The sequence below is a fragment of the Podarcis gaigeae genome, assembly GCF_964106915.1.
Source record: "Podarcis gaigeae genome assembly, chromosome: 15".
NCBI lineage: Eukaryota > Metazoa > Chordata > Lepidosauria > Squamata > Lacertidae > Podarcis > Podarcis gaigeae.
The window spans coordinates 39,705,258-39,732,629 of NC_139692.1; the positions used below are offsets into that span (position 1 = coordinate 39,705,258).

Below are 27,372 nucleotides of genomic sequence, written 5' to 3' on the forward strand. Positions count from 1 at the left end.
GCCACTAGCCACGGAAATGCCAGTCCCCAGTGGGGAGATGACTGTGTGACTGTTCATGGCCAGCCTGAGACGTTTTGCCAGCTGAAGCAGCGAAGGATGATGAGATGGGAAGGGCCCGTAAGCTCAGTGGTAGAGCATCCGCTTTGCATGCAGAAGATCCCAGATTAAATCCCTGGCTGCATCTCCAGGTAGGGATGGGAAAGAGACTCCCGTCTGAAATGGTGGAGAGCCACTGCGAGTCAGTGTAGGCAATATTGAGCTGGATCCACCAACAATCTGGCTCAGTATGAGGCTGCTTCTTATGTTCCTATGGTGGCATCCCTCGTGGTGTGTGCAGGTGAATCTTATTTCAACACTGGCAATGGGACTGCATCCTTGATTATATCAGAGGTCAGCAGGCTAGCTTGGAGGGTTCAGGCAGGGAAGGCTGGATCTTTAGGGCAAGTGGGGGCAGTGTGTCCCCCACTCACAACCAGCCCAGAGTGTGTCACTGGCTGTTGGCTTCCTCTTCCTTAGTCTCAGTATTGCCCAGCAGGGAGGAAGATGGAGACAAAACCAGAGTCAGTTCCACTTGTCATTGGCTCTGGCTCCACCTATTGTTGGGCTCCCTGTCTACCACCCTACCAGTCCCAACGAGCACCAGTTTCAGGACAGGCTCAATGGGGCATCCACAGTTCTTTTATCCAACCATTTGCCACCACTATCCCCATCCCCACCTGACATCTTGCTTTGCCTAATGGTAGGGCCGGCCTTGATCATGGAACAATGTGGTTATCCTTGCTGCTTCTATGGCTGTTGCAAAAGTGTTCGTTGTTGGGGAGGAGGCTGCCTTTTGGTTCCTCCTATCCCAGATCTGCCTCTGTCAGCTGCCATTCTACTCGGTGGCAGCAGGGGGAGAGCTGGGACAGCAAGGCCCACTCCATCAGGCTTGTTGGGACCTGGGAGAAGGGAGAAACGTAATTCTACTTCCATAAAAGCTGAACTTACCTAATTTGTACTTTCCAAAGTAAGATGGGAATGGAAACTCCTTCAAAAGGCACACTTCCTCTGAATTTTGCAGTGCACTTCTCCACAGCTTTTGGTAAAGTGTGCATACGAATGTATATGTGTGTGTATATCTATATCTAATCTATATCTATATCTATATCTATATCTATATCTATATCTATATCTATATCTATACATACACACACACACACGAATGTATATATGTATGCGCATAAATATCATTTATAAAAATTGCACTATCTTGGGCAGGCATAGGCAAACTCGGCCCTCCAGATGTTTTGAGACTACAGTTCCCATCATCCCTGACCACTGGTCCTGTTAGCTAGGGATGATGGGAGTTGTAGTCCCAAAACATCTGGAAGGCCAAGTTTGCTTATGCCTGATCTTGAGGGAAATTGCTTTGCAAAAATGTGTATATAATGCAAAACTGAGAGCAAGAAGGCAAAGATACGCATGAAAGTGTATGGAACATAGAAAACTACGTTATGCTGAATCAGACCACTGGTGGTCCATCTAGTCTAGTGCACACTGACTGGAAGCAGCTCTCCAAGGGGTTTCAGACGGGGGCAGTCTGAACCTTACCTGGAGGTGCCAGGAATTGAACCTGTGACCTTCTGCATGTGAAGCTGATGCTCTACCAGTGAGCTACGGCTCCTTCACTCTGCACCATATCAACAACAGATGCTGAATGTGGGTGGAAGAAAGCTGAATGCTTCTTCCTTTGGGTGTAGTTCTAATGACATAGATAACTTGGCACTACTTTTTAAGCATGAACCAGCCTGTCTTGCGTGTCCGGGTCCTGCCTGATCCAGCTCACATGCAGACCTCTTCCTAGGAAGAGGCCTGGGACACTGCAGAGAACCTCTGTCCAACTGAGAAGAATCACAGGACAAGATGAAGTGCCCCCTCTCAAGGATGTCTTTTAGTTAATCTTTTATTGTGGCAGCACCTGCACCTTGGAAATCCTATTGGCATCAGGTAGGCTTGGTGTCTTGTAACCATGGGCAGATCAAGACCTATAGAGGCCCTTAAAAGATTTTGGTGTTCAAAATATAAACAATAATAAACCGTAAAACATTGCCTTCTACAATTCATAGAATCATAGAATCATAGAATCATAGAGCTGGAAGAGACCACAAGGGCCATCGAGTCCAACCCCCTGCCAAGCAGGAAACACCATCAGAGCACTCCTGACATATGGTTGTCAAGCCTCTGCTTAAAGACCTCCAAAGAAGGAGACTCCACCACACTCCTTAGCAGCAAATTCCACTGTCGAACAGCTCTCACTGTCAGGAAGTTCTTCCTAATGTTTAGGTGGAATCTTCTTTCTTGTAGTTTGGAACCATTGCTCCGTGTCCGCTTCTCTGGAGCAGCAGAAAACAACCTTTCTCCCTGCTCTATGTGACATCCTTTTATATATTTGAACATGGCTATCATATCACCCCTTAACCTCCTCTTCTCCAGGCTAAACATGCCCAGCTCCCTTAGCTGTTCCTCATAAGGCATCGTTTCCAGGCCTTTGACCATTTTGGTTGCCCTCCTCTGGACACGTTCCAGTTTGTCAGTGTCCTTCTTGAACTGTGGTTCCCAGAACTGGACACAGTACTCCAGGTGAGGTCTGACCAGAGCAGAATACAGTGGCACTATTACTTCCCTTGATCTAGATGCTATACTCCTATTGATGCAGCTCAGAATTGCATTGGCTTTTTTAGCTGCCGCGTCACACTGTTGGCTCATGTCAAGTATGTGGTCAACCAAGACTCCTAGATCCTTTTCACATGTACTGCTCTCAAGCCAGGTGTCACCCATCTTGTATTTGTGCCTCTCATTTTTTTTGCCCAAGTGCAATACTTTACATTTCTCCCTGTTAAAATTCATCTTGTTTGTTTTGGCCCAGTTCTCTAATCTGTCAAGGTCGTTTTGAAGTGTGATCCTGTCCTCTGGGGTGTTAGCCACCCCTCCCAGTTTGGTGTCATCTGCAAATTTGATCAGGATGCCCTTGAGTCCATCATCCAAGTCGTTGATAAAGATGTTGAATAAGACCGGGCCCAAGACAGAACCCTGTGGCACCCCACTAGTCACTCTTCTCCAGGATGGGTTCGGTCAGTCAGCCAGTTACAAATCCACTGAGTGGTAGCATAACTTTATAAATTATTTTATAAAGTTCAGCATGACTGAGGAACAAGAGCTTTGTGAATTAGAATCTACTTCATTGGTTGCATGAAACTGTACATTTGACTCTCACGGTCTAGGTCTCAACCCACATTAAAGGTTTTATTATGCCACTACAGTGGTACCTCGGGTTAAGTACTGTACTTAATTTGTTCCGGAGGTCAGTTCTTAACCTGAAACTGTTCTTAACCTGAAGCACCACTTTAGCTAATGGGGCCTCCCACTGCCGCCACGCCACCGGAGCACGATTTCTGTTCTCATCCTGAAGCAAAGTTCTTAACCCGAGGTACTATTTCTGGGTTAGCGGAGTCTGTAAGCTAAAGCGTATGTAACCTGAAGCGTATGTAACTTGAGGTACCACTGTACAGGATTTCAATTACCCAAGCATATTGTTGTTTCTTTCAGTAATTAGGATTAGGATCAGGGATGAAAGGCCGTAAAAAGCAAGAGGTACCATCTCTGACATTCCTCTGCCTATGCGAAGCCCACAGGAGGACCTGAATGCAACATTCCTCTCCCCACCTGTGTTTCCAGGAAACTGGAATTCCAAGGTCTACTGTCTCCAACAGAGGGGGTGGGGCACAGCCATTGTGCTAGTAGCCGGTGAAAGAATTCTCCTCCTTGATTTTGTCTAATCCTCTTTTGAAGCCACTTAAGTTGGCTTAATTAAATAGTTTAACTATGCACTGCATGACATTTCTTTTGTCTGTCCTGAACCTTTAGATCATGGGTTGGCAAAGTAAGGCCCAGGGGACCAGATCCGGCCCAATTGCCTTCTAAATCCGGCCCGAGGGCGGTCCTGGAATCAGCGTGTTTTTACATGAGTAGAATGTGTCCTTTTATTTTAAATGCATCTCTGGGTTATTTGTGGGGCAAAGGAATTCATTTTCTCCCCCCCCCTCAAAATATAATCCGGCCCCCCACAAGATCTGAGGGACAGTGGACTGACCCCTGCTTTAGATGCTCCTGAGGCCTAGCATTATGAGAGAGAATGCTCATCCACACTTCCGCTTGTCTCAGGCTTTTTGTTTGCCCTGCCACCTTCCATGGAGAAACCCGCTGTTTGCTGCTGAGTGGTAACAAATGTCAGTCGGGTTTTCTGCAGAATAAAATATGGCACGAGCGGAAATGTGAACAAGCCCAGAGAGAGAAAAGCCTCTCTCTTCTTCACACCATGAACAATTCTGCAAACCTCTATGACATCCCCACCCATTGCTCATCTTTTCTTCTGAACCAAAAAGCACCAAACTCGATGACCTCGCCTCAGAGAGTTGCTCCAGCCATTTGATCACATCACAGCCCTTTTCTGAAACGTTTCTAGCTATGAAATATCCTCTTATAAACACCTGTCTTTTTTATTGTTTTAAAAAGAGAAATTGTTGCCCAGTTCATTGGACAGATCTTAGCTGATTAAGAGATTAAGAACATCAGAAGATCCCTGCTGGATCAGACCAAATGCCTGACCAGTTCAGCATCCTGTTTCCCACAGAGGCTAACCACTCGCCCCGCTTGCGATCCATAGCAACTGCTATTCAGAGACATCATATCTATCAGATGCAGGGAGCATTTTTCCATCTGAGGGCCGCATTCCCTCATTGCCAACCTCCACAGGGGCCACGTGCTAATAGCTAGTTAAGTGGGCCAAAGCAGACAGAGCAGAGCATTACCTTTTGTTTTTGTACAGTGGGCTATATTCCTGCCACACAGAAGTCAGGATTTCTACACAAACACCCCACATCTGTCCGTCCTCCCTCCAGGGAGGTAAGAGACGTTATCACACTTCAAGGACCCATTCCAGCCAGGCAAAAGCACTCAAAGAGGGTGGGGTAGAACAGTGGCTTGGGGAGAGTTTCCAAGGGCCAGAGAAAAGGGTCCGGAGGGCCACAGCACCCTCAGTGTATATAGAGCCATCATGGCTAGTAACTATCAAAAGCAGCATATCCCTGGTATTAACAGAGGGAGGTTGCCTTATACCGAATCAGACGACTGGGTCCACCTAGCTTAGTACTGTCTACACTGACTGGCAGCAGCTCTCCAAGGTTTCAGACAGGGAACCTTCCCAAGCCTACCTGGAGATGGAGGGGATTGAAGTGGAAATCTTCTGTGAGCAAAGCAGATATTTTGCCACTGAGCTTCCCCCTACAGCACATTTAGAAAGTCCAGACAAACGAAATGCTCCTGTTATCTAGTTTTGTGTTAAAATGGATTAAAGCTTTCCTCTTTAGCTACGAAGGGAAGAGGAGGCTTTGTGATCCCTTTCCAGTTTTCCACCAGGACTTTTTTGTCGCCGTCCTGTATCAGAAGAATTCCTGTATCCCTACAGATTTCAACTTCAACATGTCCATGTGTAACCTTCCCCCAAGAGTCTGAATGTCGCGCATTTCCCACACTTTGGGGGTGGGAGGGGGTGACTCACATTGGTGGAGGCCACAACAAGACCAGGAAGGGACCCATTCAGACCATCCAGAGCACAACATGGACCAAAGACTCTGTAGGTGGTGACAGCTGGCCGGGATTGGGGGAGGGAGCAAAAATTCTGTGGGATTCGAAACAAGCAGCCAACAAACATGCTGTGTTTATGTACTCCATGCATATTTCTTCTCATGCTTGTTTATTTTATTTTTACCCCCCCAAAAAAGTATAAAATAAAAAAATAACAATCCTTGCCCCTCCCCCAAATAGATAAAAACATACATATAAAATTATATTATTAGAAAATGACTTGGTATTAGAAAGTTACCTCAGATGTCATCCATTCTGACCTCCAAGCTCAAGGCAGGTTTCACCCTGACAGATGGAGGTTCAGAGTCTGGACTCTGCTGAAATACCTCCAGCAAAAGAGAGCTGGACACCTCTCAAAGCAGCCTTCACCACTATCAAATATCTCTTAATTTTTTTTCACAATGTATTGGTGAAATCTTCCATTTCCATTAATTGATTCTGGTCTCGCCAGCAAATATTCAAAGGCAGCTATCGTATCTTTCTTAATCCTTATTTTCTCATTTTCTAACCAAAACTCAGCTCTTCCAAAAATATTCATCACAGGATGTGAACTGTGCAAACACCATATTTTTAAAGTACAGGACCACCTAAAAAAAAAAGAGTTATGAGAATTGTAGCCCCCACCCCCCCACACACTACAGTGCTACAATTCCCAGCATCCTTCAAAAACTACAGACCCTTCACCATCCTGGTCACTCTCCTCTGGACATGCTCCAGCCACTATGGCAAATAGTCATTCTAGCTTATTTTAAAACATTTTACCATCACACAGCCTTCAAGGCAGCTGACAAACAACTATAACTCCCATCCCAGTTGACATGGAAATTCAGGTGCTTGATGAATACCTATTTTTTATTTCAGCAGGCATTTGAAGGCTGTTTTTCTGATTTCATGGTTCACTTCAAGCTGTGTTTACAGTTAACTTGAACTTACTTTTTAAAATCTCTGGTAAATTCCCCCCCCCCCCAAATAGCAGTGCAATTCCAGATAAAGCCCACATAAAGCAACACACACCCGTCTAAGAACCAGCAAACTATGCAGGTAGCTAATGGCAAGCATATGATGTTGTGAGCCACCAGAAGCGGGAGATAATTATACACTTGGTGGCGGAATAATTTATTTGGGTGCCAAATGAGCTTTTCTGGAGAGGACATTCCATAATGTAATTAACCGGGAGCAGTGGAGGGAATGTGATAGAGGAAACGGCGCCAACAGGACAGGACTCGAAGGCAGAAGAATAGTGTCTCTCTCAGAAGAATGAAAGAGCAAACATAGCAGGTCAGATTAGCCACATTTTGAAGAGCTCTCTGTCTGGCCCTAAGACTCTCCCCCAGGTGACTGCTCTGCACTTTTCCTTGAGTGCTTTTGCCTGGCAGGAATGCATCCTTGCACTGTGATAAGGCCCCTCGCTTTCCTGGAGGGAGGATAGAGAGGGGTGTGGGAGTGAGGGTGAAGAAATGAGCCTCCCTGGTGTAGAAAAAGAGGCTCCTCATGAGGCCGGCAGAACATCACCTGGCTGTGGGTCGTGAAAACCGCTCCCTGCAAGGCGCTTTCCACCTGGCCTAGAGGGTGAGGCCCACACTCACCCAGCCCTATAAAAGAGGCTCCTGATTAGGCTGGAGTAACATCATGCGGCTAATGTTTTATTGGGATAAATTATTGGCTAATGTTTTACTGGGATAAATTATTGGCTAATGTTTTACTGGGATAAATTATTGGCTAATGTTTTATTGGGATGCGGGTGGCGCTGTGGGTTAAACCACAGAGCCTAGGCCTTGCCGATCGGAAGGTCAGTGGTTCGAATCCCCGGGACGGGGTGTGCTCCTGTTGCTCAGTCCCTGCTCCTGCCAACCTAGCAGTTTGAAAGCACGTCAAAGTGCAAGTAGATCAATAGGTACCCCTCCGGCGGGAAGGTAAACGGCGTTTCTGTGCACTGCTCTGGTTCGCCAGAAGTGGCGTAGTCATGCTGGCCACATGACCCAAAAGCTGTACACTGGCTCCCTCGGCCAGTAAAGCGAGATGAGCGCTGCAACCCCAGAGTCGGCCACAACTGGACCTAACAGTCAGGGGTCCCTTTACCCTTTACCTTTAATGTTTTATTATTTAATATGCTGTAAACCTGCCGCTGGCCCTCCCCAGTCCAGCAGGTGGCCCCCCAGAAGATTGCCCAGGTGGGAATGTGGTTCTTGGGGGGGAGGTTCCTTTGCCTGTGTTATTAGTCTCTTGATCACATAATCCCCTTTGAGAAAATGCTTGCTTTGAAAGGTGAAAAAACCCATCTGAAACAATAATGAAAGAAAGGGTGGAGGCGGTCCTTTTATCGCAGTCGTCCATCCCACTGGCAAGATTTTCATGCCAAGCCTTTTCACCTCTGCCTTCCTTCCTGTCAAGCGACAAGCAAGAGTTTTATAATAAGAGTAATAAAATTTTATTCATATCCCACCCTCCCCAGCTGAAGTCGGGCTTATCTAGAGATGCTGACTGAACCTCCGGTTTCCTGGGGATTTTTCTGCAGAAAACAGGACTGATGTATCGGAAGAGGAGCTGTCCTGGAGCCCAAGCCAAGAGCGTTGTTATAATGCCTTGCTTTTTCCATCCTTCATAAATTCCTTGCTGCAGTGCATCTGCCGAGGAACTGTGATGGATTGTCCTTTAGGAGGGAAATTTCCCCCCAAGAATCCAAAATATGAAGTAATCTAAACTCCAAGAGAGACTATCCGAGGGTGATGACAGGCAGCAGGAGCAAGAAGGCTGCTGCAAAGATATGTACGGTTAGACCCAGTCTTTGTTAAAAATGAGGTGCTGGTACTAATATCCAGAGAAAAGTATTGCGAATGCCAGCACAAAATACCTGTTATGGGCGGCAGAAGAAGAGGTCATGGTGCAAAAACTGTACTGGTGTGTACCATAACACACACAAAAGCAAAATTGAGTTGGATGCTGCCCATCATAATCTTTTAGAAGAGTGTAACTTCAGCTTGGCATTCAGTCACATGATAAATGTCTTGCAGAGGAACATAAACAAATTCTGGTACATTTAAGAAGGACTATTAGGATGTCGGGGGATGGGGGGACAACACATTGATTTTGTTTGAGATAAATAAATGAGAAAGAGTTTTTCGTTAACTGCGAGTTTAAGGGGTCAGGTTCCATGTGCCAGCAGGTTTTTACTTGGAGTTGCCGCTCGAAAGCATCATCTTCCATGTGGCCATTTGTGCCTACTGAATGGTAGAATCATAGAATTGTAGAATTGGAAAGAACCCCAAGGGTCATCTAGTCCAACCCCCTGCAATGCAGGAATGACTATCCACCCACCGCATAGAAACCTCCAAGGAAGGTGATTCTACCACCTCCCAAGGGAGTCAGTTCTACCATCAAACAACTATCAGACCCTCCAAGTGTCCCTATTTTCCAGGGATGTCCCTATTTTCATCAGAGAAATGTTGGAGGGTATGGAGTTATCCAATCTCTGAGCTGTCTGAAGGCAATCCTGTAGAGGGAAGGGTTGTTTTTTTTTAATGTTTAATGTTTTATTATGTTGGAAGTTGCCCAGAGTGGCTGGGGCAACCCTGTAAGATGTGTGGCGTATAAATGGTAAAATTATCATTATGGAATGGGACGTCCCTATTTTCAGAAAGTTCTTCCTGATGTTTAATTGGAATCTCCTTTCTTATAACCTGGACCCATTGGTTCGGGTCCTAGCCTCCAGAGCAGGAGAAAACATGCTTTATCCGTGTGAAAGCCCTTTAGATAATTGAAGATTATACATGCAATCTGACAGGCTTCGGGGACCCCCAAAGTAATGAATGGATACCATTTAATATCATTCCCAACATGCAATGCTGGCAATGTGGTGTACATTATCCAATGGCCAAGTTAAGAAGTTTTACACAGGGATAACAGCTCAGATGCTAAGAAGAGAAAAGAACATCTTTGCAACATCAAGAATAAGAAGGCAGACAGCCCCATTGGTTAGTCACTCTTAATGGCTTTCCCCAAAGAATTCTGGGAAAACCTGGATGTATGGCAGCCTTATTTAAATGGATGGTATGGATGTGACCTCAAAGCCAACCTTGGTTAATATGCAGGTTGTTTGCTTTTTCAGTGCAAATTGCATCAGCTGAAGGGTGGGGAGCTGATGATTAAAGGGATCAGAGCATGTTCGGTGAGTGCCAGGATCCAAAAGCTTATCTGATGTGCTTTTTGTCCTGAGTACTGGATAACCAGAAACAAAACACAAAAGAGAGCCATCAACCTTGCATCTCTCTATCTTTGTGTGAGCGATTCTCAGGGGCCTCAGGATGGCTCCTGTTAGAAATATAACATTGGATCACATGCATTGCTTCTCAGATGTCTGATAGAGGAAGAGTGTGTTGCAACCCTGAATCAGAACCAAATAGATGTGTTGGGGCTCCTCCAGATGGGCTGCTTATTGAGGATTCATCCTGATCTGCTTGCATTAAGCTGATGCAGTCAGGCGACATCAAGTCTGGATTGGAGTCTGGATCATTCATCCCGCACTTTTCGGTACATTCCGCTGTCACTTTCCTAACAGAATCAGAGAATCATAGAGTTGGAAGGGCCCACGAGGGTCATCTTGTCCAACCCCCTGCAATGCAGGAATCTGCAAACAATCTGATTTTATTTATTTATTGAAGTGGATTTGTTGAGCCACAGCTCACAGAGCCCTTTAACCCACTTTAATTGCACAAAGCTAAATTTCTGATATGTGTTCAAATCGCTCCTGCAAAATACCGGCCATTAACATGAAGGTTGCTGGTTTGCATTTTTAAATACTCTTCCCAGGGAGGCATGTCTGGTGCTATCTTTATCCAGTTTTAGCCTGCAGCCAAATATTTTTCTCCTTCTCCAGGCTTTCAGCACTTGATTTGAAAGGTGGTCTCTTTTAGTGGGGAGGGACTCCTGCCTTTTATCTCTATAAGGGTATTTTTAGTTTTTAGTTTTTTGTTCTTAATCGTTTTTAATTTAAGTCACTTTGGGTTTCACTGTGAGAAAAGTGACTGACAAATATTATTATCTGGTCCATTAGGGCAAATGGGACACTGCACTTTCTGTCAACTTCCTCCTGTTCAGTCTCCATATTGCCCATGCAGAACTCAGCAGGGAGGAAGATGGTGACAAAACTAGAAAGAGTTGACTGGCTCTCATGGGCTCTGGCTCCGCCTAACTGTGAGCTCCCTGCTCTCTCTTCCACTGGTCCTAATGGGCATAAGCTACCACTGCCACACATTTCTAGACAAATTGCTTTTCTGAGCACACCTCCTGATTGGGGCATGGGCAGCAGTCCAGGGTGAGCCGAGGGCCATGGCAGAAGTCAGTGAGGAGTCAGGATGAAGTGTTGGATCAGAGAACCACAGGGCAAAGCAGGTGGTATGATCAAGGAGCAAGCCTGTGACCCAAAGAATGACAAAAGACGAAGGGACACACCAGGGCTAAGAAAGACCTTGCTTCAGCAAGGCTGAGCTAGGACAGGAAGCCCCTTTTATGTTCCTTCCTGTCCAAGAGGGACTCAGTAGCTAGCCGGGGTCAGCTGGAGTCAGTCCAGGGCCTGAGGGACTTTCACTGAGAAGGCCTACACCTGCAGCTCAAAGGTTCACCACATTGGGGCACTGCACAGAGATTTGGCAGTTCCTGAGCAGAGCAAGTGGCTCACACAGAGACACAATGGGCAGACTCCTCTGAGTGAGTGAGGAGAATAATTCTACTGCCTCCATGCCTTAGATGTGACTGGATTGTCCAATCATACCAATTGCAAAGATACAGGAGAACTGCCAGGCTGCTCTCAGCAGAAACAAACTGAGAAGAGCCTAAGGCAGCACACCATGGAGAGACACAACAGGCAGCCTCCTATGAAGAGGTTCTGCTGTGTCTCCATGCGTTGGGAAGGATCGAATGAACCAAGTATAGCCAAAGTAAAGATGCAGCAGAATGACTAAGAGTCGGCGGAGGATGAGAAGAAGGCTGCAAAACTAGAACAGTAACTCATGCAGAGATGCAATGGGGAAGTTTTTCTGTGAATGAGTGCCCTGGACTCCGAGAACTGGATATTGACTGAACTAACTTATTGACAGTGGTGCACTAGAAGTCCTGTCCTGGTACACAGGCATGATAAAGCCTGGTAAACTCTTTATTATTGTTGTTTTTGTTTAAAATAACAATATCCATGCTGGGGGGGGTAGAAAGAAAAAAAATGAAAAAAAGAGTCATTCCTGCCATCTTTAGCTCTGGCCCCTGACAAATTACTCCCATTTGAATGTGGCACTTGACACCCTGGCTCTAACCAGTGTACTGTGCTGCCACAGAAAGTGGATAGCCCAAACAAACTCACTTAGATATTTGAATTCTCTCAAACCAGCACAGCTGCCTTGCTGAGCATTATATGCAGAAGAATCCATCAGCACCAGAGAGGATGTTTTTGTTATTATTCCTGCATCAATATCATATTTCTCATGCTAGTTCAGTTGATTATGATCCACAATGTTTCACTGGATGGGGTAGGGAGGGGGGGAGGGAGGAAGAGAAGCAATATCACAGCCATAAAAGAAACATTGAATTATCTGCCTTATCTGCCAATATCCCGGAGCCAAGGCGCAATAATGAGAAATAGGAAAGTGGGGTGAGGGGTAAAAGAAAAGTTTGACTTAACTAATAAGTTACTAGTCATCTGGCTAAGTTCATTTCACAGACAGCTCTTCAGGGCCACAGGAGAATCTTGCTCCCTTGACAGCAGCCGCTGAAGGGGTGTGGAGGAAATGAAGAAGTTTCAAAGGAGACGGGATCGTTATTACAGTTTATAGCTGGAGGAATTTAAAAGGGGAGGTGTCTCCTCCATCCTCCTGCTTATGTCCAGGAAAGGTGATCAGGGCTGCTTGCCCTCCTCCTGTATAAAAACCCCAGGACAGGTCTGGGATCATGTATACAGGGATCTACGCTGGTACATCTTTCCAGCTCATCTGGAAGAGAGATCATGGGATTCCTGAATTTCCTAGTTCTGCTCTCCCTGTATTTTGCTGCAGCCGCTTCAGAGGGTGAGTCCTTTATCCATTTTCCTCAAGGATGCTAAGTACAGCTTCTTTTTCAGCTTACTAATCTGATTTTTGGAAGACCCCAGCAATCTGACAGTATCATTGGCTGCTGGCTATGTTTTATTTTTAATCTACTATGCTATATGTTTATCTGTCTGTCTATCATCTCTACATGCTCTTAATTCTCCTAAGGATGTGAATCAGTTTCTAATGGGGTTGATTTGTTTTTAAACAACGGGGCTCCAGGGATATTATTTTGCAAAGATGCAATCGGAAGAGTGTGGCTCGACTTCATTTCACTCGCCCGCCTGATACACGTCCATACGTGTAGTTGATTTATGTTTCCTGTCATTGAATTTGTGCCGTGAAAATATGTGTTCTATCAGATCAAGAAGAGAAAGGCTTTATTTATGCTTTTGATTCCTTTCCCCCCAACCCCACAAATGGCAAACTGATGTCTTCAGTTTATAAAAGATTAAAAGTCTGCATTGGTGAGCCTTTTCAGCTGCAGATGACCTGCTTTACATGCAGATGTTCCAGGGTTCAATCCCTCACATATCCCATTAAATAGGAAGCAGGTGATGGGACTGATTCCCCTGTTCAGGACCCCTGAGAGGGATGCTGCCAAGCCAGAGCAGATGATTCTGGGCAAGACAGACAAAGTCTGATGGTGCCTCTCCACACTGTCACTGGAAGGGATTCAAACAAATATTCATAAATTTTAGGGGAATCTATTATTTTCTTTCCTAAACATCTTAGCTATTTTCACTGGTGTAATATACCATCTATACATCATTTTCATGTAATTTTCTCTTAATAATATGCAATCTGTAAATTTTATATCAACTTTCCACAGTTTTCCCCAACTTTCAAATTGAATGTTGTGTCCCACATCCTTGGGCCCATTTAATCATAACTGATTTAACTTCTTCATCTTTAGTTTCCCATTCTAATAAAATGCTATATGCTTTTTTAAGCAACTTAAAATTCTCTTCCACTATTTCTTTTTTAAATCTGGAGACTATATAACCAACCCCCTTTTTATTATCTTGCTTAAAAATCTTGTTTGGTTGCCTATGGTGTAACCAACTTTGTAAGTAATCTTTCAACTCATCCTATTCCTTTGAATTTATCTTCATCCTCTGTTAATAACTCTCTGTATGTCAACCAACTTACTTTTTGGTCGACTTAAGTGAAAATGCTTCAGTAGGTGACAGCCACCATGGTGTTTTCCATTCTAACAAGTCTTTATGTTTTCCCCACTCTCTTATTAGTGACTTTCTTATTATATGGTTTGAAAAGCGAATTATTTATGGGAAGAAGTGTATACATACCCTGCAAGCAAATCAGGGTGAATTCAGGATAAATGCATGTCGTTGTAAATGAATTCGAAAGAATGGTTGATAGTGACTAGATGTGTTCTAACATGCGATCTTTGTGCAAGGAAATCAGGATAAATGCTCAGTAAACCAGGTTTCTCAGAAAAGCCCTGAGTTGGTGTAGAGTCAGCTAGCTTCCTGTGTTCCTAAGAATCTAGTCAGCTTTTCTATTCTCTCACAGAGCTGCTTGATGTTCAAGAATACGGGTGTGCATTTTATCACGTCTGCAGGCCTCCCTTGTGGGTGCTAACTTTTTCACAATCAAATTGTATCCTATTCATTTCCTTAATGAATCATCAACTATAACTAGGGTTAAAAACAACAACAACAATCTCTTAATATCAAATTGGAAATTAAAAGTGGGATAAAGTAGCTAAAATAAAATAAACAAATATTCAAATAACCCAAGAAAGAAGACAAGATAATAAGATAACTGCAATATGGAGCAATTTTTTATAACATAGTGGGAGAAGAAAATACAATATGTCATGTGTTTTTAGGAGAATTGGGCTATAATGTGTATAGGGTCCCTTGATTTGGTGGTTTGCCTCCAGAGGCAATTTCGTTTTCACTCCCATCTCTCCTTTCTCTCCTGTTTCCCCTTATAAAGTTTTACTGGGTTGTATCTTAGCATTAGTCATACTCACAGAAGATCCTCTGAAATTAATGAGCAACTAACTCAGCTCTGTTCATTTCAGTGGGCCTACAAATTTTTGTATGACTGAATTTTTTTGGGGGGGGGGGAAGGAAAGCACTTACTTTTGTATTCTATTATTTTGCAGAAACATAGTGATTGATGCCAAATCTTCAAAGACAAAAATGAGGCTGTAACTGTAATTGGGAGGCAGTGACAGAGCTCATGTGTTCGTACAGCATAACAATATTATATAGAAAATGCTCAGGGAGTTTTAATGCTAAAGCGTGATATCCAACACTACTCAGAGTAGATTAATTGAAATCAATGGATTGAATGCCACCCAAAGCGAGGACTTCTCTACCCCGTCTCATGCAACCTCAAAACGCCCCCGGCCTCTAAATTTCACTTACTGGTGAAGCAGCTGGCAAACTTTTCAGAACGTTAGTTAAAATTTGTCTTATTGCACAGAAGACTTGACAAAATGGCCATGTCTGAACTATGTCACAGTGCAATCCTCTGCATGTCTACTCAGAAGTAAGCCCCACTGAATTAACAGTACCTACTCCCAGGTAAACGTGTGGAAATCTGAAAAACCGAGCTTCATACCACAATCTTATGCACGTTTACTTATGTGTATGCTTGGGGGGGTGTTGTTTGTTTTAATTTCTTATCTTGAAATAACAGTATTGTTCAGAAAAATGCAAACATGTTTGGGGATGGGTTTTTTGGCTATGGAAAAATAGCTCCCGCGTAAATATCCTATCTTGTTGTCAATATTAGCTTGGCAGAGATACAAAAAAAAAAAAAAAAAGGCTCCCAAGAAATATTAAACAAAAGCTGCAGGAAGACATGGAATGCTGGTGTGATCCAGAAAATAGCTTGGGGGGGGGCACAGAATCAGAGGGGCATGGGTTCAAATTTCACCTTTGCCTTGCATCAACAGCTGCAAATTTCCCATGCAAAATGCTCTTGTCTGTGGGAAAGCAACAGTGCTAAATTTATTTATTGATTTTAATCATGCACACGCTGCTTTTTAAAATAAACATATCCCCCCCAAAGCAGTACTCAAAATCTCAAGTATGATGATGATGATAATAATAATAGTCACTCACTTAAAAAAAGAAAATCAATCACATCTCAAAAAGTAAAAGCATATCAGGATAACTATCAAGTAAGACAGCATGAAAAGCACAGATATAAATCAAGCACGGCAGTCACATTAGCCTCCCTGGTACAGAGGTAGATGCATTCAGAAGCAGCAACCTGCCAGTCCTCAAAAATATCCCCAAACTTCAGAAATATCTATATTGCCCCCAAACATCCAGATAAGAACAGAAGATGAGCCTTCTGGATCAGGCCAATGGCCCAACTATTCCAGCATCCTGCAATGTCTACATCATACAAATTCATCTTTTTCCTCTGTCCATGCAAGTGTTGCTTTTCAATTGATCTTAAGAACGAGCAACATTTATAACAAAAGCTAAAGATTCCCACTTTCACATCAGGAAATAGCTTGGGCCGAGTGCACCACAAGCTTCTCTAAAACTCTATAAAGCCTCTACATCAAAGCAAGGGAATGGGGGTGTGCAGGAAAGAAGAGAACAGTGACATTTCCCCCTTTGTTTTTTAATGCTTCCAACTTTGGCAAAGGCCGTAAAAAAATAAAATAAACCCTTGATGGATGAACCTTGTCATTCAACCATCAGAGATATAAGCAAACATTAACTAGCTATCATTAAAAAAGGTTGTAGAAAGCCACCGACAGCCTGGGGTGAGCTGAGAGAACAGAGATTCTGTTCTCACCTCCAGAACGCACAACCCACAGTAGGGACATTGTGGTTTGGCATGGGTTGGATACATGCAAAATTTTAAAGCCCATAGCTTCCCCCAAGGAATCCTGGGAATCGTAGTTTGTGAAGGGTGCTGGGAATTGCAGGTATGTGGGAGGTAAACTACAGTTACCAGCATTCTTTGGGGGAAATTCATATGCTTTAAATATATGGTGATGTAGATATGACCAGGTTATATTTTCCGCACCTCCAGGTAAAAAGGATCTGAGATATTTGGTAAGGCGGACATGTGCCATGCACAGTATCAGCTTGTTTGAGGAAAGCCAAAGGCTTGCAGGAGCTCAATAGGCGGACAATTCCAAATCATGAGGCAAACGGAAGGTGTGATGTAAAGACAGGAAGTCTAATTTTAATTGCATGCAGCACAGAAGGTCAACATCCCAGAAGCTGTCAGACTCCAACTCTCATCAGTCCCAGTGAGCAGGACAGTTAAGTCCAGTCAAAGGCGACTATGGGGTTCATTTCGCTTTCAAGCTGAGGGAGCCACCGTTTGTCCACAGAAAGCTTTCCGGGTCATGTGGCCAGCATGACTAAGCCGCTTCTGGCACAACGGGAGACCGTGACGGAAACCAGGGTGCACGGAAATGCTGTTTACCTTCCTGCCACAGCAGTCCATACTTGTCTACTTACACTGGCATGCTTTCAAACTGCTAGGTTGGCAGGAGCTGGGACAGAGCAACAGCAGCTCACTCCGTTGCGGGGATTTGAACCGCCAACCTTCTGATCGGCAAGCCCAAGAGGCTCAGTGGTTTAGACCACAGCACCACCCCAATGGTCAAGGCTAAAGGGAGCCGGAGTCCAACAATATCTGTGGGAGGGGACACAGATTAGAGGCTCAGATTAGGTCTAAAGGGACCCTCACCCATGAAGTTCACTGGGCAGTTTCTCTCCCAATCAGGGTCACTTCTTACTGACTCACTGATTCTCAGACAAACCTACCTCACAGGGTTGTCATGAGGATTGTGCATGTAAGGGGTAAGGGAAGCCATTAAGGATGTTGTCAGACTACATCTCCCATCATCCCTAGCCATTGGCCACACATCAGGAGGGACACAGGGTTACCCAGCCCTGCTGCAAATCATATCAACTATCCATAAGGACATCAGAAGGACTTCCCTTTTGTCTGTCCTGAATCTCTTGCCAGTCAAGATGCACTGGAGGACCCTGACTTCTAAATGCCTCCCCATGAGGAGGAAGGGCAGCTTAGAAAAGCAATCAATCCAATAAATAAATATTACACTCTCTCTCTCCGCCTCCTCCCTCTTGCACCACATAAAATAATCTTAACATATTTCCTCAAAATATACAGGATTTTGTTTGGGTTGGTTTGTTTGCAGTTTAATCTTGATCACTCTGCTTGACCTTTCTTGCAGAGTTGTTATGAGGATAAAACGGAGGGGACAAAAACTATGCCACTTCTTTGGGATATTATTATTATTATTATTATTACTATTACTATTCAATGTATTCGCAAGTAGGCCTCACTTCAATTTATCCACACTGGCTCCAGTTCACTCCAAAAATACGGTGACAGAGTGGGAATTTTATCCCAGTAGGGCAATCACATCCTATTCAAGTAAGTGGAACTGAGGTGCTGATAAACTCTCTCCTCATCTTCTGCCTGGGCACTCTGTCCATGCTCAGAAATGCATGCCCCAAGCTCCACCTCCCAGTGATGAAAGAGATTGCAGCCAGCAGGATTCAACTATGTCCACAACAAAAAGCACTGAATCAGGAAGGTGAGCCTCTTGAACTAACAAAGCGCATTAAAAGAGAGAGAGAGAAGATAATAATCCATAGCCCTGTCACGTCCACAAGGCACTGTCAGTTTAAAGTCCGCCCGGTATTCTCCCCTATTGAGTTTTTGTTTTGTTTCTTTTAAGTATAGTTAATGAGTGAGCAAGGTTTCCTCTGCCCTCTCACCATCCCGTACCAAGCACAGGCTTGACCTTATTTTGTTCTCTTCATGTTAACAAGCAGGAGTTTTTCAAAGAAAGAAGTGCTGAGTTGGGACTCAAGGGCTGATCGCTTTGCATTCACTTACTCTGACACATACGTTTTCCAACTGTCCCTGTTTATCATGGACAGGCCCTCCTTTCCCATTCCTGCCCCCTGGTAAACTGCTGTCCCCATTTCTTTGGGCCTGTCAGGAATGCCTTCTTCAAATGTGCTTCTTCGGATTTTGCTAGAACTGTCATTCTTCAAGGCTCAGCTCCTTCCCCCCAGGCGACGTTAAATCTCAAGAGTGGGCAATGGATTCATCTTGCCCCTAAATGAGATATATATACCCACATTGCACCTTCAGAATGGGACTCTTGGGGCAGAAGTCAAGTGCCCCACACAGCAGGAGGGGCCCAAAATGCAATTCCAGTGCCGTCCGGGTAGGTCTTTGGGGCAGAAGTCAAGGGCCCTTCTCTGCAAAACAAACAGGAGCGTAGGAAGCTGCCTTATACTGATTCAGATCACTGGCCCATCTAGTTCAATATTGTCTTCACTGACTGGCAGCAGCTCTCCAGAGTTTCAGGCAGGCATTCTCTCCCAGTCCTACCTAGAGATGCTGGGGATTGAACCTGAGACCTTCTACATGCAAAGCAGATGCTCTACCACTGAGCTATGGGCAGGCTGTCTACATTTTGAAGAATCTGATGTAGTACTTGACTGACAGAGAAATGGAGAGATAAGTATCTGGCTCAGTGGCTGGATCCAAACTCCCTCCCCACCCCTACTTTATTTTCCCTGTCTTCAATCCAGTGTTTGCTTATCAGTTTCCTTGGCTAATCCTGGAAAGTTCTGAATATGATTCCATCAATCATTTCCAGAAGCTCCCACCATCTGTTTTTAGCCTTAAGGAAGGTGTTGCAACCACACCCACGCTGAACATTTTGCTTGCCCATTTTGGTCCCCTTTATCACAGTCAGACCAAGAGGGAAGAAATGGGGGAGTCTTCATTAAGACCAAAGCAAGGACAGGAAAAGAGTTAGGGTTGATCTGACAAGGCAGGAGAAAATGGATGAGTCAACAGGAGACCAACAGAGAAGGAAGGTTGTTGGTCCTGCTGCATGCCCACAAATGTCCATGCCAACCATAATTTATTTATTTGGCCACTTTCATTTAGAGGAAACCGTACAATGTAGAGAAACTAGTCAATATTTTAAAGCTGTGGCGAGATACCACTGGTCCAGGGATGCAATTAAGCCCACTAGGCTGTTTTGGATGAACCATGCCCACATTTCCCTTGCCTAACGTCACATGACATCTGCTATCATAGCCTGAAGGGTTAAGACGTCAAATGAGGACAGAAGCTGCCTTAATGCAGCAGCAGGGCTGTTTGAGTGGGGTACCCTATTTGACAGTGCAGCGTAACACCTGCACTGAAATATGGCATGTTTCACTGGCTGCTTATATACGGCATTATAAAGCCATGAACAACTTGGGACCAGGGTACCTCCCAGAATGCCTTGCCTTGTATATTCCTGCCCAGTCACTTCACTCCTTAGGAGGGACAATCTTAGTTGTGTTGGATGCTGCCAGGATTTGTCTCATGTCCACTAAGATCAGGGCTTTTAGTGTGGTGGCACCTGCCCTTTGGAATGTGCTCCCAATGAACACCAGGCAAGTACCAACATTGTTGGCATCTAGGCATCTCCCAAAAACTTTAATTTGTTCACCTAGACTGCCCCCCTGAGGGTTGATGCAGCTATGTTGATGAATTAATCAATCAAATAAACAAACGAACATATATTACTGTCAGCCAACCATGAAAATAACTGTACAAGAATACACATGCACGTGCACACACAAAAACACACACACACACACACACGATCACAGCCTCCAAAGAACAAAGGTGAAAGGTTAGGAGCTTACCACCATAACAGCAGGTCTAAGAGCTATGGCAACATTCAGATATATTCCCACCTGTTTGGGAATGTATTTATTAGACCCCCCCCCTCCCTTCAAGGAAGGTACTCAAAAGCATATGCAGGGATCTACTATGAAACTGCCTCATAGGGGGGTGAATCAATTGGCTCTGTGATATATTTCATATTTCTTCCATGAATTATTTGTTGATTTTATGCTCCTCATCACCAATAAATAAATCAGACCGTTTGTACTGGCTCCCCAGGGCTTAAGGAAGGCATTTTCCTCATCAGCTGCTATGAGATCCTTTATCTGGAGATTCTGGGGGTTGAACCTGGGCCGTTCTGTGTGCTCTGCACCACTGTGCTATGGGCACAAGAGGAATGGATGCAGAGCCAGGTGGGATCGAGGGGAAGTTTCAGGTCCATTGGAGGGAGGATCCCCTTTTTCCGGATTCAAGCTATTGCCTTTCCCATTTAGTGAGGTATAAACTGGGTTTTTTTTTTGTTTTGTTTTCATGATAAAAGAACTCAGGGTAAGGTTGGAGTGAGTGACATGTCAACCAGTGGATTTAATTTGCGGCCAGTTCAAGATTGACAAATATAAAAATTCCTTCCCATATAACACTCCATTCGCTTGTAGAACTCCCAGCCACAAGATGCAGTGATTTTGCTTTGACAGCTTTCGAATGAAGTGTCTGGCCAGTTGGCAGAGGAACCATCTATGAGTAGTTACTCGCCATGGTACCCAAAGCAAACCTCCCTGATTAGAGACAATCAACCCCTAAGGACCAGATGCTGGGAACAACCATTGCTGGCGGGAGGTGACGCTTTCATGAGCTTCAGGGAATTCCCCGCTGCCTGCTTTTGTGATAGTTAAGGTACAGCCTTCTCCCTTTTTCTCCCATGGATTTTTTTTTTTAAGAAATGCATGCGACTACAAAAATAGATTTTCCATCAATTTATATGACATAGTGCAGTATGACAGGCCCCTTCCCTGAAGACCTTACACTAGATAGATCTTTATCTGATGCAGAGGTTTTCGTAACCATTCCGTACAGAATCCCTCCATAGGCACAGAAACTTTAATCATCAACTTTAACATCCTCAAGTCAATTGCCAAAGAAGCGCCATCTCCCGTGATGACTTCTCTGTGTGATGCAAGGGAGGCTCCTGCTGGCTTTGTTTAAGCACCCACAGGAAAGAATGCCATAGGACCAGTTTCCTTTGCCACAGTTTGGGAGAAGGTGCCCTCTTCAACCTAAGAGCAAACTGTCCCCCAGGGAGGAACTCACCTTTTGCCTGGATTTGTTTATTGTTTCATTTAAAGTTAGCTTGGCTTCCTCCTTGAAGTGAGGGGGGTGGCGAACCACACACAAATAAAGCCTCAAACAGGAGCTTACTGTGCCAGAGGCATCCTATTGATTAGAGAATGTCAAGAGGTAACTCTTTGCACAAATGGAAGGGATATGATCTCTCTCTCACACACTCGCTGCCTATAGCATGCACATGCTAACGGTGTAGTATTTTATTTGCTGTGCATACGACAGCACTGTTCAGGTAGGCAGAAAGACACCTAAAGGGGGAAAAGAGAGAGTGCTTATAAACACATATAACAACAATAAATCCTAGACTAAGATGATTGTCTGTGCTTTGCACTGGGCTTTCCAAGCATGGCCAGCCAGCTGGTTCTCTGCTCCAAGTCTGCTTTAAAGGAGTGGTGGGTGATGAAGGATGGTGCCTCGCACTGGATTGGCTCTGCCAATGTGCCTGTACAGTACCGACTTCCCTGCAGGCAAAAGTGCAGCTAGGCCAAAAGTGGGGTTGCAGATATTGCTGCTCTGTCGGGTGATGGCCACCGCTTGCAAAGTGCTGTGCATTCTTCCCGAATGATGTGATTTCAAATTGTGGGGGAGGGTGAAACAGGTCACCAGATGATGTCATTGAGACAGCATGTGGCTGACAGGTGGGTGGTCCTGCCCACCCATCAAACGTCAATTCCTGTCCATCCAAACTAGCATGACCAATGGTGAGGAAAGATGGGAGTTGGCTTTGCTGGCTAGAGTTGATGGAAGATTAAGCCTGCATTCTCCACATCCTTGCCTGACAAGTCTCCAGGATCAAGATGGGGACAGCCACCTGTCATACAAACTTGTGGGGACAGGATGCTGGACTAGATGGGCCATTGGCCTGACCCAGCAGGCTCTTCTTTTGTTCCTATGAGCGCTACTTTGGGCGTGGGAAAGATGCGACAATTCTTTACCACTGAAGCATTAACAAAATTAAGTTCCGTCTTGTTAAATGGATATAGGTGTGTCCTTTGCCAATGAGCAATTTGTAGGCAAGAGGAATTTAAAGTGCCACATTGAAAGGATAGAAGCACAACAAGCTTTGTAGTTTAAAAAAAGTTATTATTTGTGGGGTTGTGTTTGATGAGACCAATATGCCTGGGAACATAACTGCCCTTAAAATGAACTCCACCATTTGAAGCTCTCAAAAGGATCCAGAGTATCACTACTGCAACCCAACAGTGTTTCCATTGCCTCCATTGGGTTCCAGTGCTTCAGAAGCTGCAAGGCCGAACATTTTAGAGTAGGATGGGGGAAAGACCCCTGCCTTAAACCCCAGGGAGATGCTGCCAATCAGAATTAGATGGAATGTTAGCCACTTAAATAACACAGATGGGAACCCAGAAAGAATAGTCCTGATAACACTTTATTCAGCTAACTTAACAAAAACAGTGTATAATTCGAACAGAATTATACACTGAGATGCTACAGAGATGCCTTGTCTTTCTTAGCTCAGGCTTTCTACATAACAGGAAAACTTTTAACCAAGCATAAGAAGGAAAAACTCTCTCAGAACTGCACAGCCAATCAAAGCATGTGCTACCTCAGTGAAGATCATGCCTGGTTGCTAAGCAACATCTCTAACTACCCCCTTCTTGGCTAGTTCCCATAATAAAACGCATTTTTGTATGGCATTTTCACTAATATATGCATTTTAATGCACATTTCCCCCTAATATATGCCTTTTTTGTACATACTGTTTGGCTGATTATGCATTGCAAAATTCAGAGAAGAGTGAATTTTGTAGGATGGCTGTGTTTTGATTCTTATATTGTTTAGGAAAGTGTGAATTTGGTACATTCACCTTTAAAGGTGAACTGAATCAACTTTGTCCCCCATCCCCAAGCACACATTAGAGTTTCACACACATACAAACAGAGAGAGAGGTGCCAATATCTAGTGGTTATGGCTTTCCTGTCTTGTGAATTCACAGAATTATAGAATCATAGAATTGTAGAGTTGGAAGGGACACCGAGGGTCATCTAGTCCAACCCGCTGCAATGCAGGAATCTTTTGCCCAACATGGGGCTCAAACCCCAAACCCTGAGATTAAGAGTCACATTCTCTACCAACTGAGCTTTTCCCTGAAACATGTTATTCCTTGAACCTTAATCAATGTGAAGGGCTGCAGTCACTCACGTTTGTCCCTTGGTGGTAGGATACCTGTCTTGCATGCAGAAGGTCCCAGGTTCAATCCCCTGCAGGCAGGACTGGGGGAGAACCCTGCATAAAATCCAGGGGAGCCTCTGCTAGTCAGTGCATACAATACTGAGCTAGATGGACCAATGGCCTGGCCCAGCACAGGGCAGCTTCCTCTGTCCTTGCAATGGGCATGGTGCTTCGAATGGCACACGCCTGACCCAAATAGCTTACAACTGGTGGCTTGGCAACAGAGCGGCTGGGGAGAAGAGCCTCAATATGCTTGGAGAAGTATGAGCGGACTTTGTTTTGTCCAGCTCCCAAGCAGAACAATTTTCGCTACAGCAGCCGCACAGCAGGGATCGAGTTTGGCCTGAGCCTGACAATGGAGCTGATAAGCACAGGAACCACGTAAGGGGAGTCAGAGCGGAAAGGAATGTCCGCAGAAGGGCCAAGACACGTCCCCATCTGTTCCTCCCTATTTGTAATGGGGACACTGTCCAAAAGGAAACGGTGGCGGAGAGAAGCCACAGGGAGTCGTTCCAAGGAGTCCGTTCTGTAGCTGCAGCTGCAATGCCTAAGCAGGCTCACATACCTAGGGACCTCAGCTGGGAGAAAAGTGCTGAGGGAAGGTTAAAGGGAGGTATGGATAACCCCACCTCCAAATGCCCTTTTAGCTCTGAAACCCCGCAAACATGCTAATCTTTCCTTGGAAGGAAGGTGCTCCGCAATTCTGATAAAAGGGGTTTTTTTTTGTCTTGAACTCCCCCTTGCCCAAAGCTCTGGGATCTCTTGAGAAACAAAGCGATGGTATGCAGCACATAAATTCTGCCCCCGAATAACCCCTCTGTCTAAATGTATCTGGGGGTGGGGAATAATTCCCCCACCCCAATGAATCCTAATCTCCAGATTCCCAAAGGGTAAATATATATCTAGCTTTTGTGGAACCTGGAATATACAGACACTATGCTTCTCATTTTTTCTTTCTGAGAAACTAGCTTGCTCTCCCTGCCCCCCCTCTGATCAGCTGTCTACTCCCCCCCAAGAAAATTCAATAATAATAATAATAGTAATAATAATAATAATAATTTAAGAAGAAGGAGAAGAAGAAGAAGAAGAAGAAGAAGAAGAAGAAGAAGAAGCCGCCACTCTGGGCAGCTTCCAACAGGGTATTAAAAACACAATAAAACATCAAACATTAAAAACTTCCCTAAACAGGGCTGCCTTCAGATGTCTTCTAAAAGTCTGATAGTTGTATCATTTCATTGGCATCTGGTGGAAGGGCATTCCACAGGGCAGGTGCCACTACCAAGAAGGCCCTCTGCTTATGTCTCTTATGATTTTATTGTGTTATTTCCAGTTTCTGTTCCTCAATAACTGAAACTTTGACACGCAGAGGGAAAGGCTGTTGCTCACTCAGTGACTAGAAAACTGAACTCTGCATGTGCTCAGAAATACTCCTTCTCTAGGGTGGTGGCTTGGTACTGAAACAGGGCTGTGAGCCACAGTAAGCCACAGAAGAGCCGTAGCTCAAGGTTAGAATGTCTGCTTTGTACACAGGTGGTCCCAGGTTCAGTCCCAAGCATCTCCAGGAAGGGCTGGGATTATTCTCCTTCTGAAATCCTGGGAAGCCGCTGCCAGTCAGTGTAGTGAGAATACTGACCTAGTATAAAGCAGCTTCTGATGTACCTATGATCTTATGCTGTTGTTAACAGCAACTTGCTGAGGTTGGGAAGCAACATACATATTTTTATTTTTATCTTGTTGGACAGAGTTGTACAAGTTCTAATTTTCCTCCCCCAACTCCTGGCCAAGTCTCCGCTGATAACCTAAACACATGCTCATAGCTACAATTTAAAGAACACACATATTTGCGTGTTATTGTTATACAGGAACTAAACCGAGGTGGGGGGGTTAAAGCTAGGAAATGGGAAATTCAGGTTACTAAAGTCGGATCATCTGCTCAAGAAGAAAGAAAGAAAGAAAGAAAGAAAGAAAGAAAGAAAGAAAGAAAGAAAGAAAGAAAGAAAGCTGGCCCTAGAGTCCCCACGAGAATGGAAAGAGCCAGAGATTTCTATGGGGTTACACAATAGTTTGTGGGGACACCTTTAGCTGAAGGGACTAATATGCAACACTATTTATTGATTTAGTCATTGCCTTCCTCATATCTCAAGGCAACTAAAAGCAGTTAACAACACAGAAAATAACATCAGATAAATTTGAAAACAGCACGAAGGAGGCACCTATGGCTGAGACCAAATTTGTCCGTCTGAGAAAATGTCTTCATTTTTTTCTGGAAAGTGTATATAGTTGGCACCTGAAGTATCTCAACAAAACAGGGGCTTGGAAGGGGCTAGGCAAGGCTCCTAAATTCACACTTCCCAAAGCAACAAGCAAAACGAAACATATCTGTCCTTCAAAATAGGTACTTCTTCAAATTCTGGAACCGTTCCCCAACCAAAAACTGCACAAAAATGCATATAGTTGCGGAAATGATGGTGTAAAAAAATAAAAAGTACCCCTACATTTTATTAGGGGAAATATTGCTTGAAAACATGCAAAATCGCATATTTGAAGACATGTCTTCCAAATTTTCATGCATTTTATTTTGGCGTTTTTAAACAATCTGCAGATTGACTTCGAAATGGGGTAAAGTGAACTTCATGGGGGGGAGGGATGAAGAAAAAATGAATTGGCCGGATTCACCCATCCTTAACAAGGACAAAGGATACAAATCTATGTGCATATGCAAATCTACAAATCTATCATTGCCAGGCGCACACAGGATATTGTACAGTTCTGGTCCCTCCATCTAAAAACAGGCAGGCAGGCAGGCAGCCAGGCAGGCAGGCAGGCAGGCATCAAACTGTGCTTCATGCAAGCTGTGAAGCCAACAAATCCCACAATGTTAGCAAAAGAAAGAGAAGTACATGGTGGACACATTAACACTGCATGGCCTCAACCTGAACGATGGCGGCAGTATTGCTTTGCTTCAGGAAATGAAGCCCTTCTGAGCAAAGCACCATTAACAGCCACCTTGGAAACAGCATGGTTTAATTTGTATCAGAGCAGCTGATGAAGGCAGAAGCTGAAACAGTTTTACTACATAAATTAAAAACACTTTGCTTTGTAAATCAAAGTAATGCGCACATACACACACTTTACAGTTGGGGAGGGAGGTGCAGAAAAAGGCAAGCAACGTTCAAAGCCCTTTTAATATAGCAAAAACAGGACAGGTTATAAAATTATGCATGAGGTGAGGAAACTGGATAGAGAGAAGTTTTTCTCCCTTTCTTGTAATACTATTTTTACTTAACTCGGAGTCTTTATATAGGCCACTTAATGACATTCTTCCCTGGGCAGCTCAGAACACAAAAGAAGGGTCTCGTTAGTGATTCAGGAGAGACAGAAACTCCTCCTGTCTACAAAT

The 27,372-nt window shown here is 44.4% G+C and overlaps 1 protein-coding gene and 1 long non-coding RNA gene across 3 annotated transcripts in view; one reads left to right on the forward strand and one right to left on the reverse strand.

Annotated features, from left to right (window-relative positions):
• Positions 1-5,859: 5,859 nt before the first annotated feature.
• LOC310832730 overlaps positions 5,860-27,372 on the reverse strand; it is a 43,706-nt gene continuing 22,193 nt past the window's right edge. The window contains exons 5-6 of the long non-coding RNA XR_014558378.1: positions 18,883-19,009; positions 5,860-6,269 (exon numbers count right to left, since the gene is read on the reverse strand). This is a non-coding gene — a long non-coding RNA (uncharacterized lncRNA). The remainder of the gene's footprint in view (positions 6,270-18,882; positions 19,010-27,372) is intronic.
• CA4 (carbonic anhydrase 4) overlaps positions 12,222-27,372 on the forward strand; it is a 255,167-nt gene continuing 240,016 nt past the window's right edge. The window contains exon 1 of one of the 2 annotated variants that reach the window (XR_014558347.1): positions 12,222-12,731. Coding sequence is in view for 1 of the 2 variants with exons in the window: in XM_083714795.1 (XP_083570921.1) it covers positions 12,671-12,731 (61 nt within the window). In the remaining variant the exon portion in view is untranslated. The remainder of the gene's footprint in view (positions 12,732-27,372) is intronic. The other variant, XM_083714795.1, reaches the window with a different exon arrangement.